Genomic DNA, 14,870 nt, shown 5'->3' with positions numbered 1-14,870 from the left:
TACAGACAATTAAGCAACTATTAAAAACCAAACAAAACAAAGATGCTGGCTTGAATTTTTCAGTGTTTGGCAATAATTAAAATTATTTAAAAAATTAAAAATACACAGCTATAACACTTTTTAAAAACAATAATGTTTTCAGTATACCTACATTCATTCGTAGAGATATAAAGTTATGAAAAGTAGATTTTGTATATAATATGATCGCTTAGGCCATTAAAAAAATTTCCAAAGAGGGAAATTTAATATTTTAAACAACTAAATTTAGTATCTAAACAACAAAGTTTTTAATTTTAATCTTCTAATTTCAATTTTTTATTCCCTAAGTTGGTTCTATAGCATGTGTATGTACAATCTTCTATCATTATTGAGTGAGTTTCCCACTGAATTATCTGATTATTTTTCTATTTTGTAACTACAGTATAAGAAAATATTTTAAAGCCTCAAACTACTGATTTTTTATCTTCAACGTTTCCCCTTTCCAAAGTTTTCTGTGCAAATTTTACTTCTGTGATATTTAATACTGAATTAAAAATCAAAGAATTCCAAAGTAGTTTTCACATGTACTATTATGTGATATCATATTAGATACAAACACATTGACAGTAATACTTCCACTTGTATGATTTACTGTGAAAAAAACAGATAATCTTAATAGGAAATAGAATCCCTATAGTATATATATTTTGTATCCATTAAAGTACTCAACTGCCTCATGACTTTGCATAGCAAATCATAATAATACCTTTCCATATGCCACATATGACAAATGGTCATCATTTGTACACCACACACACATACATACACACACACACACACACCCCTATGGCAAAAAACCTTCCTTCTGAGTTGACAGTCTGCACACTTGCACACCCCCAGAGACTTAATCTTGTTGTTGATGAATATCCTCATGCCTAAGAATTTTATAGATAACCCAGTAGAAAATATTAAAAATCAAGAAGGCTAATGGGAAGCAGGCTCGGGAGATGGTGTCAATCTTCTTGGCCCTGTCAATGAAGACCTTCCTCATTTCATCCAGGCTCTTTGGCATTACCTGGACAGGATGGTTTGGGCCCTTTGGAGTCACACCGTCTTTTGTTTGCAGACACGGTCCCATTCCATAGGCCGTGAAACTGAATCGGCTTTCCCTTACCTCATCATCCTGTCATAAGAAAAACATTAGAAAGCACTTTAACCCTGAGAAAACCATAATTCAAAAAGAGTCATGTACCAAAATGTTCATTGCAGCACTATTTACAATAGCCAGGACATGGAAGCAACCTAAGTGTCCATCGACAGATGAATGGATAAAGAAGATGTGGACATATATACAATGGAATATTACTCAGCAATAAAAAGAAATGAAATTGAGTTATTTGTAGTGAGGTGGATGGACCTAGAGTCTGTCATACAGAGTGAAGTCAGAAAGCAAAAAACAAATACCGTATGCTAACACATAAAAATGGAATCTAAGAAAAAAAAAAAAGGTCATGAAGAACCTAGGGGCAAGATGGGAATAAAGACACAGACCTACTAGAGCATGGACTTGAGGATATGGGGAGGGGGAAGGGTAAGCTGTGACAAAGTGAGAGAGTGGCATGGACATATATACACTACCAAACGTAAAATAGATAGCTAGTGGGAAGCAGCCGCATAGCACAGGGAGATCAGCTCGGTGCTTTGTGACCACCAAGAAGGGTGGGATAGGGAGGGTGGGAGGGAGGGAGACGCAAGAGGGAAGAGATATGGGGATATATGTATACGTATAGCTGATTCACTTTGTTATACAACAGAAACTAACACACCATTGTAAAGCGATTATACTCCAATAAAGATGTTAAAAAAAAAAAAGAAAGAAAGCACTTTAGTCATGGAATAGGGCATGTATATCAGGCATTTCAGAACCATAACTTAAGCTTTATCATGATAAATGATAACATTATTATAATGAAAAGGTAAAGCATATAAAGGTGAGTTGCTTTTCTTTCCTATTCAAGTTTTATTGATTTATCCTGCTGCATCATATAGACGTGTTCATTCAATGAAACACTCAAGTGTTACGTTTTAATGGAAAAATTAAATATTCTGATATTGTCTACATATTGCTAGAATATCTAAATAAATTGAGCAACAAAAAAATCTATTTGGACATTATATTATATATGTTCATGTACTAGATTTTTTTCACATCATGTGTTTAAATGTGTGCATATATGATGTCAAAGGGAAAATACCATGATCATAGTTTGAATATTTCTTTTTCATGGAGGCAAACACTTTAATGCTTGTTTCCTACAATTTCATGTTACTTCATTGGGAAATACAATCTAGATCGACAACCCTGCTTGGTTATTGTTATTCTCACTTGATGTTTTATACTAACCCATTTGGCATACTATCAGATGGCCAGATATTCTAGTTCATATACTATTACTTTTAAGGTACATTGGTTTTGTTGAAATTATGAAGGAAATCTGGCAGAAGTTTCATGTTAAAGAAAATTATAACTTATCATGGTCCTAAAAGTATTGTTATTTTTCTCTAAAATGTTGCAAATTGAGAATTCTCCATGTGTATATATGAAAAAAAAATTTTAAGAAAAAATTACTTAATAAAAACATGATAGGGCTTCCCTGGTGGCGTAGTGGTTGAGAGTTCGCCTGCCAATGCAGGGGACGCGGGTTCTAGCCCTGCTCTGGGGAGATCCCACATGCTGTGGAGCAGCTGCGCCCATGCACCACAACTACTGAGCCTGCGTTCTAGGGCCCGCCTACTGCAACTGCTGAAGCCCGCGCATCTAGAGCCCGTGCTACGCAACAAGAGAAGCCACCGCAGTGAGAAGCCCGTGCACAACAATGAAGAGTGGCCCCTGCTTGCCACAACTGGAGAAAAGCCCGCGCACAGCAACAAAGACCCAACGCAGCCAAAAATAAAATAAATAAATTTATTTTAAAAAATGATAAATGAAATGTGTTCATGATAGGAAAATATGGTATTTAATCCTTTATAATGAAATTCATTAATGAATAATTTAATGCATTTGTTTAGAATGTAACTGTAGATAACTGCCAATTAATTGGATTTTTGCTACTAAAATTCAATGTTTAAAAGATGACACCTTAAAAAGTTGTTACAGCTCAATTTTTATGAAAGTACTCTGTGATGGTAACATAAGAGTTAAAAGTAATTAATTGGCTCAAACTCTTGAAAATTTATTTTAGGTCTGTGATAGTACAGGCCTAATGAACAGTATATTACAAAATATGAAAGGGAAAAATAGAAATTTAAATGGATTCTAAAATTGAGAAGATAATCAAAATTGATGTAATAATGTATGAAATAGTTTTTTGGGGAATTAGGAAATAAGGCAATTATACCTGAAAAACAGAAACATATAATTACTGGAATATATCTCCACTGTAAGATGTATAAGCAATTGAATTTTGAGGAAGCAAGCCTAAAATAAAAGCCGATAATCCAAATTACATGTAACTGTTGCAATCTTACAAAAATTGGAAATTGGTTTTCTAGTGGTCTTTAACAGGGATGTTCATTTATACTGCCAATGGTTTTAGCCACCATGGAAAAGTTAAGGCCAAGTAACTGTTTTCTTTGTATTGTCTTTATCTTTATGGGGAAATAATTGATACATCACCATATAAGTTTAAGATATACAGCATGATAGTTTGACTTATACATATTGTGAAATGATTACCATAATAGGTTTAGTGAACATCCATCGTCTTGTATAGATACAATAAAAAGAAAAGAAAAAAATTCTCCTTGTAATGAGAACTCTTACGGTCTACTCTCTTCACAACTTTCCACTATATCATACATGATACATCTTACAGCAGTGCTAACTCAAGTCATCATGTTGTACATTATGTCCCTAGAACTTATTTATTTAAAACTGGAAGTTTGTACATTTTAACCACCTTCCTCCACTGTCCATCTGCTCTGGAGAATTGAATATTTTCAGACCTTTAGAGAGTCTCCCACATACACACTTGTCTCAAAACAGAGATTTGAGATTTAAGATTTAACATACATAGTGAACAACTATATTTTCTCAGTTGAATCTTTCCAGGGAACTGTGAGTAAAGGGGTAACACCAGGCCTGGCTGTTGAGAACTGCAGAGAAAGACCTAGTTTTTCCAGCATGATTTCCTTGAAAACAGGAATGTGGAGTTTTCTCCCTTTACTGTGGCACCTGCCCTGGGGGAGCAGTTCAGTGGCCTGAAGGCTGGAGGGGCCGGGGGAAGAAGCTCTTGAGTCACTGCTGGACCTCCCCATGAAATGAAGATGCTGTGTCTGGCATGTCACCTGCCTCGCATGCTCCTAGAGGACCAAGTAAACGCAATATTAGGTTAAAGCCTATCGTGTCTGGAGGGTCTGATTGACAGTTTGAACCTAAAACCTCAGTGGTGGTGACGGAAGGTGACCTGGCTTTCAGATCCTTTCAGACTCAATGCAGCCAAAGGTTCTGGGAGGGAGTTCTGATGAGATCGTGACCCTGACCCTCCCTGGGTTTGAGGTTGCAAAAGCTCCACGGAAAATACTGGGGATAAATCATACTGTTGGGATATGGATGACACACATATGCCCTATTGAACTGGCAGATGGATGATGAGTGAGATAAAATCGAAGGGAAACAGGGTCATAAAACTGAGGAGAAAGTGGCTTTGTCTCCTGTTAAATGATTATCTTTGTGCAGCTACAACCACTTGGGGGAAAGAGAAACCAGAGCAAGCACATCAAGCAGCTTTGCAGCCTGTGCTCACGATGAAAGCACAAGTCCAGTGGGGACTTAGAGGGACACTGCACTTTGTCTTGATGTCACTCCTCTGCCACCCCAGGCAAATGACACTGGAAACAAGTGACTACAGTGCAGCCCTGTCCAGTGGAAATATAATAGGAACCACCAACGAAAGCTACGTGTGTAATTTTAAATCTAAACTTTACATTAGCTACATTTAAATTAAAAGAAATAGGCAAAATTAATTTTAATAGTGTATTTTCCTTAACTCACTACGTCCTAAATATTATTCAAACATTGACTCAAGTAGAAATTAAAGGAGAAATTTCGTGTTCTTTATTGCATACTAAGTCCTTGAAATCAGTGTGCATTTTACATTTATAACACCTCTCAATTCAGACTCCATATTTCTAGGGCTCAACAGCCTCATGGGGTTAGTAGATACCACACGGGACAAAGTAAATAGGAGCTGGGCCACTTTGCTGAGAAGGACCAGCAGATATCTGGGCGGTTCACACTTTCCAGGATCTTTAGGTTAATTGACATAAGAGCTGATGATTTTTCTGCATGCTGCAGCTGAAAAACAACGTTTGATGTGAATGCGAACTCCTAACTTGCTGCATCGTTGCCGTTCGGGAATTGCTGGCAGGCTAAATTCAAGGACCATTTTGGAGTGGGTGAAGCCTGGGGTGATGTGAATCTATGCTGAGAAGGAAAGTGGCCTGTTGTCTTTCTGCTGTGTACTGGAACAGCCCTGAATAAGACGCAGCTCTCTTAAGGGATGTAGCAAACCTGGGCTGGCCATACAGCAATTTAAAAAATAATAATAATAATAATGCAAAAAGAAAAAAAATGAGCCTCCCCAAACCACATGCTCTGACCTAAACTCTGGTAGATACAGTGATTCGGGGAGTCCCCCAGGCCTGGGTTCCAGGCGGCTCTCTTTTGGGGAAGGCAGGAGAGTATATACAATTCATGGACACGATTACTCTTGCAGCTGACATGCTGGGTTTCACTGAAGGAAAAAACAAATCTGGGCCATTCAGAAGAAGGAACTTGGCCAGAGAAGACTCTCTCAGCTCTCTTTATGTGGCTTTCAAGACACAGAGTGAAAAGAGCGAAAACTGACAGGATTCCTATGAAAGACTTCCTGGCACGTTGTCGCCAGCCGGGGGGGAAGTAAATCTGTTCTAGTTCCAGCAGCTGCTTCCCTTAAGGAACCCTGTTAAATCTGGCACTTTCATCTCAGAAGTTATTCCAGTGGTGCCAATGGGAATGCAAACAAAAGGCGCTGATGTGGTGGCTGAATTGACTGCATCTGTGAAGACACAAAGAAGCCTGCCCACGAAGGCCAGGGTCTCCTTGTCCAGTTCTGAGTGGGGTCCCAGGCTGTGTGCCGTGGTTAATGGAGAATGGCCAGGGGTGGTGAACACAGCTCTTTGGAATTGTGGAAGCCAGGGCGCCATGAGCAGTAAGGCTGCTGGGAAGCGAGAAGGTGAAGTTAAGAGCAATGTTAAAAAGCTGGTGGAGGGCTTCCCTGGCGGCGCAGTGGTTGAGAGTCCACCTGCCGATGCAGGGGACGCGGGTTCGTGCCCTGGTCCGGGAAGATCCCACATGCCGTGGAGCAGCTGGGCCCGTGAGCTGTGGCCGCTGAGCCTGCGCGTCCGGAGCCTGTGCTCCTCAACGGGAGAGGCCACAGCAGTGAGAGGCCAGCGTATCACAAAAAAAAAAAAAAAAAAAAAAAAAAAAGCTGGTGGAGAAGAGAAGAAGGCAGAGTGATGCTATGTTCGTAGGTATCATGGTTGTAGTGAAAACTGCAGATAGGAAAAGAAGGGACTAAGACGTAGCCAGTAGGTGGTATCACCTTTGGCTAAATGTATAACTGGGAAGGATGTGACCGTGGATGAAGACCCTTGCCATTTCTGGCGTGAGTCTAATCTTGGGCTGCTGTTCCTTAGCCCAGTTGTAATTAGATGTACTAAAATGGGAGCCCTTAGAATTGCCTAAACCTTCCGCTGTAGTTACTATTAAACAGCACAAGATTCCAGGGAGGTAAAGAAAACTCAGCTCTGATTAAGGACATGATGGCAGCAGGAGTGCTAGCCCCTCGTTCATTTTCTCTGGAATAGTCCTGATTGGATTAGGATAAAAATAAGCAGGTCTTGCAGGCTGACTGCTGACTGCGTGGGTTCACTAAGGAAGTCCCCACAACTGCCTCCACGAGGTGGACGTGGTGAAACCTCTTTAGGAGTTTCAGAACAGAGGAGGCTGGTATGCTTTGGTCCACTTGGCTACATCTTTCCTCTCCATCCCAATCTAAAAAAACCTCAAACACAGTGAGTCTTCATGTGGGGTAAACCCAACTGTCACCTTACTCTTTGTCGCTTAAGGAAACCCGACTTCTCCAACATGTGTCACAACCTGGTTGGAAGCAGTTTGGTCCAGATCATTGTCAGACTAAGTTGGCTAATGATGAATGAGAACTTTCCTTTTGGAGGAGAAAGTCGGGCAAGGTTTGGAAAGTGTAGTCACACACATGACTAAGTAAAGCTTAAGATTCAGACTACATGCAGCCAAGAGTCAGAGACCAGCGCCATCAGTGAAGTTTCTGGAATAAACCACTAGAGACAATTCACACACAATAACGGACACACTGCTATTCTCCTGGATCCCACTAAGAGGAAAACAGCTTGCAGCACTATTTGAAATCTGGCAGACACGTTTTGGGTTTCTGTTGGTCATGGTGTACAGAGTGACAGAAAGACAGGCTGAATTTTTTTTTTTTTTGATGTGGACCATTTTTAAAGTTTTTATTGAATTTGTTACAATATTGCTTCTGTTTTATGTTTTGGTTTTTTTGATCCGAGACATGTGGGATCTTAGCTCCCTGACCAGGGATCGAACCCACACCCCCTGCATTGGAAGGCAAAGGCTTAACCACTGGACCGCCCGGGAAGTCCCAAGACAGACTGAATTCGAAAGGGAAACAAGGGCCAACTGCAAGACATCTGAGGCAGGCAACAACCCAAGCTGCCTCTCTGAGGCCTTAAAAGTCATCCACTGTAGAGGTAGCTGTTACTAAAACATGCAGACTGGAGTTTCTGGGAAAAGCTCAATAGCACCCTAAGGTGGCTGCTAGGATTCTATACCAGAAAACTCTCTAATGCCATGAGCAGATTAATCTATTTGAATGACAGCTACTGGCATTCTCTTGGGCTCTGGTAGAGACAGTCCCTAGACTAAAGGAATCTGAAGAGTATCAGACTCTATTTAGGTCTAAGATATCTACCATGTCATGCATGATGTCAAAAAGGCATCTCCATTCAAGTTCCCTGATAAAAATGAAAATGACATATTCAGGAACAAGCTAAGAGGAGTAACTTGGGTGAAGTACATCATATGAAAATGTATCCTTTCGACAATGGACCCATGATGGAAGCTACCCAGAGTGGTATGAACCTCACGCTTCTCTTCCCACTGAGGAAAAACAGGTCCCTTGGTTCACCAATGGAAACTCTCATATGGATGGTCAGGACCCACAGTGTATCTGCAGTGGAATGAGTAGGTAAGTCTACACAATGGGCTGATTTGAGAAGCACTGAATGTGGCAGTATCACAAGAACCGGTTCTTGATCTCAAAGCTATAGCTTTGTATAGCTTTATATCTGATATTCAGGGACTCCTGGGTCCTGGCCAGTGGCCTTGCATTATGGTCAGGCAAATGAGCCCTTGATTGGGCAGTTAAGAACATCCCAAGGGGGCTTTCCTGGTGGTGCAGTGGTTAAGAATCCATCTGCCAATGCAAGGGACACGGGTTCAAGCCCTGGCCCGGGAAGATCTCACATGCTGTGGAGCAAATATGCCCATGCACCACAACTACTGAGCCTGTGCTCTAGAGCCCGCAAACCACAACTACTGAGCTCGCATGCCACAACTACTGAAACCTGTGTGCCTAGAGCCCATGCTCCATAACAAGAGAAGCCACCACAAGGAGAAGCCCCTGCACCACAATGAAGAGTAGCCCCCGGTCGCCACAACTAGAGAAAGCCCATGCGCGGCAACAAGACCCAACACAGCCAAAAATAAATAAATAAATGAATTTTATATTAAAAAAAACAATTTCCTCTTTATAAAAAACACGAAAAAACAATTTCCTCTTGAAGAAAAGGAACATTCCAAGGTGGGAGATGCAATTCCTTATAGAAATCCCAGGGTAGAATTAATTAGGTCATGTAGTCCCCATCTAATTGCCGGCTCAGAAGGGGACTACAGCACCAAAGCACATGTCTTGGATTGGTCTCTGATGTAGTCATGGTGGTGTCCAGGCCATGCAGCAATGGACAGAACATGTCCCTCTGTTGCCCAGTGAAGCCACTGATGTGGTCAGAGCTTGTCTGGAATATTAACAAGATAAAGAACTGCTTGAAAATTGCCTTTGGGTTGAATCTCCCAAGGACAAGAACTAACACACAGCTGGCAGATAGAATGCTTGGGGTCTTTGCCCAAGCCTCTTGGAGGATTCAATGGATTTTAGCAGAAATAGATGGTCCATATTGGGCTTGTTTACACTGTAACAGAAGCCATAGCCGAAACTACTATTAATGGCTTGGAACAGGCACTTTTATATCAGTCTGGGCCCCTGGAATAGATCCCTTTGGAGAAAGGAACACATTTAAAAATGGCTAGTGTATAAAATGGCCGAAGAACACAACATAGTAAGGGCATCTCACATCCCATCAGCTCACAGAGCTGTGGTTTAAACAGAAATTGGAATGAGCAATGAAAACATTAATACTAAAGACAGGATGGCCAGGACATGAAGGGCTGGTTGGTTCACTGGATGAGTGCACAGACCACGTGAGTATGAGCCACAGTAAGGGAGAACACCTTTACAGAGGTTTCTGGTTTCTGGTAGTGGAAGTGTCGGGGATAGAGAGCAAGGCTGTGACTTAACTCTGTCCCACCTCACAGGTTTTTCTTTTGTATTACCTGACAGCATGGTTTTGGGTCCACGACTGCATTTGCATTGTCTAGCTGAAAGGATCGTTGCTACTTATGATACTGTATCTGTTTCTTTAGACTAGGAAGCCATTCATGCCCTCTGTAGGTGAGGGAACTAAAAGTCCTGTGTGCTTGAGAAGCTATAAGGCCTCGCACTCAGATGAAGACGCTTTATCTGCTCTCTCTCCTGCTTTTTATCCTACTGTAAAGCTGAGCAAATGACCTATGAGATTAAAGTTTATTTCTGTCGTGCAAGTAAGTTGGCCTCCTCAAACCTGTAATCAGAGCTATGGAGTTATACTGACAAAGCCACTTTACTCTGGATATGTGTTTAAATAGAAAATGACACTTTGAACAATTTAAACTTCATCATCTTCATACAGCATTTGTCCATCATAAAAGCTGGCAACAACGTGTAAAATGACCACATTCTGTGTACATGCAATAATGACAGTCCAGTTGAGGACAATATTTCTCACACTGTGGTCCACGCAGCAGCTGTCTCAGCATCGCTGGGAGGGACTGCTGAGACCCAGTTTTCTGGATCTCAGTTGCGGAGATTTGTACTCATTAACATTTAGGCTGTCCCAGTAATCTGCATTTCCAAGCTCTCTAGGTGATCATAACACACAATTTGTAGAAACAAAAATTTCCAAGAGGCACAATGCAGCTATCCTAGTTAGCCTGAATTTATGGTGATATAACATTTTTTGAACATCTCTAACACTTTCTAATTTAAATTTTAAGTGGTAGTTTATGAAAATATACTCTGTAGTGACTTCTGTGTTAGTATTGAGGTATTATTTTATTTTTTAATAATTCCTGTTTTTAAGTAAGGCTGTTTCTAGGAGAGGCTATCTGTAAGGCTATTTATATGACCTGTATCTTTACTCATTTTTAAATTTATGTCAGACCTAGGAATACTTTAGGAATAGACTGTGGACAATTACATTATATAATGTGATTTGGTGCAGTGTTGTTTTTTCAAAAGCATCTGGAATATGATTTCACTAACAAATGTATCGCCAGTGGCTTTCCTGTTAATTTTGGAGGTGAAAAAATAGAAACTTTTATTTTAAGTAAAAATATTTCCCTTATTAAAATGTCTCATTCAAATATTTCTTTCCTGGCAAAGGTAATAGAAAGCAAGATGTTGAAGGACTCTTGTTCTAAAAAATGAAAATAAATTGGGTATCTGCATTATTTTTTAAAAATGTCTGTGCTATAGGAAATAGTTTTTAACTATTTTATATAGTCACACAAATATATTCGATGGTCCAAATTTAAAATCTGACTCAAGATTGACATTGAAAATGCAAATGTTTTTATCATAGTTAAGCAATTCCATGGCTTCATCATTTATTGCCAGGGGTCTGGATAGTTCCAGTTATTTAATTCCCAGATTCTTGGTTTCTTATTCTAGGAAAAGATGATTATAGCACTACATAGAAGATTTTTTTAGGGTGAGAAAAATACATACACCCCCCGATAATGTTGCTATCGTATTATCAATATTTTGTTTGTTATAATTGTATTATTATAGACATCACATAATACACAATGTGAAAGAAAAATACCGCTTAAACAATTTTACCATTAGATATTGTAAATCTACAGAAACTAAGCGAGCACTAAAGTTCTGTGTAAAATAGGCCTACCAGTTGCTGACTCCCCAGATGGCCTCACACTTGTAGACTTTTCACTAAAAATTAACTGACAGCGTAAAACTAGGAGGATCACTTGGCTGCCTCACTGTCTTACTGTTGTGATGGATGGGCTTTGCTCTACAACTGCTGGGATTCTTGCAAATCTAATTCCTGCAATCAAGGAGGCTTTCGTGTTGCTAGTATGTTCCATGAAACAGCACAAATATTTGGGGTGAGCCCATGAGATGAGGCCCGTGGAGTCATCTTATTTCTTCAGCAACAGGATCTCAGCTCTACTGGACCAGACCCCAGTCGCTACCCCGGAGAAAGGATGAGAGAATCAAGGACCCCTGAACTCCAAAGCGATCTTATGATTTTTTTTTAAATGACTGGACTTTGGGGATCTTTTTGAAGGGCTACACTTAAAATAATAATTTTAAGCATGAATATGAAGTTTTTCAATTAGCTCATTATTAATAATAGATTGCTATACTAGAAGGTGCATTAAATTATTTTATGACTCAACTAATTTCTCTTTTATAAAACTCAGTCATAAAATTATCCCGTGTTTATGTATGTTCAGAGGTGCAGTGATATTCTTTATTCCAATTAACACTCAAATATTTTTTTGAGATAATTCAATTTTCTGGTGAGGTCTTTAGCTTGGGTTTCTAATGGACTAAAGGCCACAAAAGCAAGGTTTAGACAAACATCTAAAACTTTTGACTCAGACACTGTGTTCAATGTTCATAAAATTAAGCCACTTTACAACTCAAAATATAGACAATAATAAAGATTAAATAGAATGAATTAAAATGAACCAAAGAACGTGGCTGATTAAAAAAGTAAAATTGAAGAAATAGCTTCATTTACCCACAAGTCAATCCTCTTATGCTTCAAGCAAGTTAGAAGGGTAGGCAATAAAAAATATAAAAAGCCATTTTGTTAGTGTATAATTCTTTCTACAGGAGGACCTGTTTTCACTAAATATGGAAGTGAGAAAAATGTTTCCGTAATTAAGCAACAATACCATATTGTGAAACATTCTAAGCGCTTTTTCACTTTATTTAGAGAATTATGCCAAAGACTAACTCATGTAACATGCATATTATAACTAGAATTATTACAGAAAGAAAGCCCAAGGGTAAATATAGTCATTCAGTTGAATTGCTTCATCTTTATCATCAAACATAATAAACTAACATATATATGAAACAAGAATTAATTTCCTATCCTCTTAGTCTTCAAAAATAACAATAACAAAAAATATTATTTGTTTGCAGGCTTGGTGAAAGCATGAAGATTGCTAGTGAGCGGTGACAAAACATTAATTATATAAAACAGCGTGAGTGATGATTAATTATGTGAACTGCTGTGAGATACAACAGCACTAAATATGTTACTTTCATCCTAATGTTTCTTCCCTACTGGATACCTTTGAGATGTTCTTTATACAATCAAGATGCTAAGTAAATTGTCCCAAAGGTTTTTTTGTTTAAATAATTTTCTGTAACTTTTCATTGTCAAGTAGGAAAATGACAAAGGAAGGAAAAGTGAATTGCTATTAATTCCTATTTATATGATTTCAAAGTGTGTAGATTTTGAAAAAATTACTAATAAACAAAACAATGGCTTGGTTTTGTTGAGAAAAAATCAATATCACTTAGAAAATTCTAAGGTAAGACGAAGTATGTGAATGAATTAAAAGTTATTTTTCTGAAATAAGTATCAGCTTAAAATAAAACCCTCAGTTTAGACAACTATATACATTTCTATATCACTTAAAAATGGAGGGCTTAAAAATATATAACTATATATGAGGTTAAAAATACTTTAGACTTGCAAGTCTATTGTCAATATAAAATTCCTTGAAATCCCAGGGGAACCTTGCATTTCTTATAGATGACATGAATTAATTATGAATTAGCCAAGTTTATGCTTGGCATATTGAATTTAGATTCAGAATGGTTTGAAGATTATTGAATGGTAAAATGTAAGCTTAAAAAGATGAATATTTTAGATGAAATATTATGAAAGTAATCCATATATTTTGGGGAATTGCTGAGAAGTCAATGAAATATTTTTTTTTAAATCTGTACATCTATTTCTATTTAATGTGCTAGATTCTTTCATTGCCAACTCATAATTATGGGGCAAAATAAGATACTATATTACAGTAGACAGCATATATAAAAAGCAGTGTATCTTTTTTAGTTAACTTTGCGATGGAAGTCACTGAAGTGTCACTACATTAAGTAGAGATTATATTACTTTATTGAATATTATTTTCCTAAAGAGATATTTCAGAGGGGATATAGTTCTAAGAAATAATAGTGCTTAACATAAACTCAAAATATTTGTTGGCAGGAAATAATTAAATTCTTACAATTTTTGTTTTACTTGAGAAAATGAAATTTCTAACCCCTGTGTATCAGAGTCACTCATATAGAATTTACTTTGAAATTATTGAGAACCTACTTTTTTCTCAGGTATGTATCAAAGAAATTTGTAGGAAGTACTTACCTACTGAAAGAATATCTTCTACTCTAGAATATAGCATAAACTGACCTCAAATTGAAACTTTATTGGATAATTTAGTGTATATGGGTACCATGTTGCTTCCAAGCATGGAGCCTCATCCCTTCAACCAAAATAGTACACATATATATTTGCATTTGTCCTAAGACTGTAGAGCTGACAAAAGTACAAGGCAGAAAAATCAATTATTTGTTATTCTTAAACGTTACCTTGAGTTATTTTTGAAGTAAGATAGGATATAAATACATACATAAATGGAAGATTTTGTACAGATAGTCAAAATGCAGTCAATTATTTAAAAAAGATAACTATCACACCTAACAAAATACAAACTTGGTAATTATTTTTTGAATCTAGAACTAGTGGTCCATTCTTATTCCATTTGTGTACACAAATAATAATTAATGTACAGTAATAAGTAGGAAGATAGAGGTACTAGAACACCGTGTGTATGTGTTTTCACTCAGCAAACCATTGCAGTATTCTACTGCAATGCAGAAGCTGCATGAAATGCATTAAAGCAATCCCATATCATCCATATTGCTCAACAAATAACATGTTCGGAAATATTTTGAAGGCTTTATAACCCTCCAGGACACAAGTAATAATATCATACACGGGAAGAGCAACTTCTAACCAAAATACTTTCGTATCATGCATACACCCACACACACAGCCCCGGGGATAAGCATTTATGACAAGGTGCAGCAGTGGGTGATCAGCACGCAGCAGGCTACGACAGTGTGGGGTGGGGAAATTTGGATACAAGAGTGAATGTGCATCCTTTCACAGCATATAAAAGGTTCCCTGGTACCTTCATAGAGGAAAAAGTAAGGTGTAAAAGATTGTATGCAATGCCTAAGCCAATGCTGAACCAACTTAAAACTTTCCTTGGAATACCATGTACATCAGTGTACAGCCCTCTG

The 14,870-nt window shown here is 38.2% G+C and overlaps 1 protein-coding gene across 2 annotated transcripts in view; it reads right to left on the bottom strand.

The window, feature by feature from the left end:
- Positions 1 to 883: 883 nt before the first annotated feature.
- GLRA3 (glycine receptor alpha 3) overlaps positions 884 to 14,870 on the bottom strand; it is a 166,152-nt gene continuing 152,165 nt past the window's right edge. For both annotated transcript variants that reach the window (XM_060101473.1, XM_060101474.1), the window contains one exon: positions 884 to 1,162. In XM_060101473.1, the coding sequence (XP_059957456.1) occupies positions 884 to 1,162 (279 nt within the window). The remainder of the gene's footprint in view (positions 1,163 to 14,870) is intronic.

Source organism: Mesoplodon densirostris, chromosome 6, assembly GCF_025265405.1.
Source record: "Mesoplodon densirostris isolate mMesDen1 chromosome 6, mMesDen1 primary haplotype, whole genome shotgun sequence".
Classification (NCBI taxonomy): Eukaryota; Metazoa; Chordata; class Mammalia; order Artiodactyla; family Ziphiidae; genus Mesoplodon; species Mesoplodon densirostris.
This window is presented reverse-complemented; position numbering and strand designations above follow the sequence as displayed.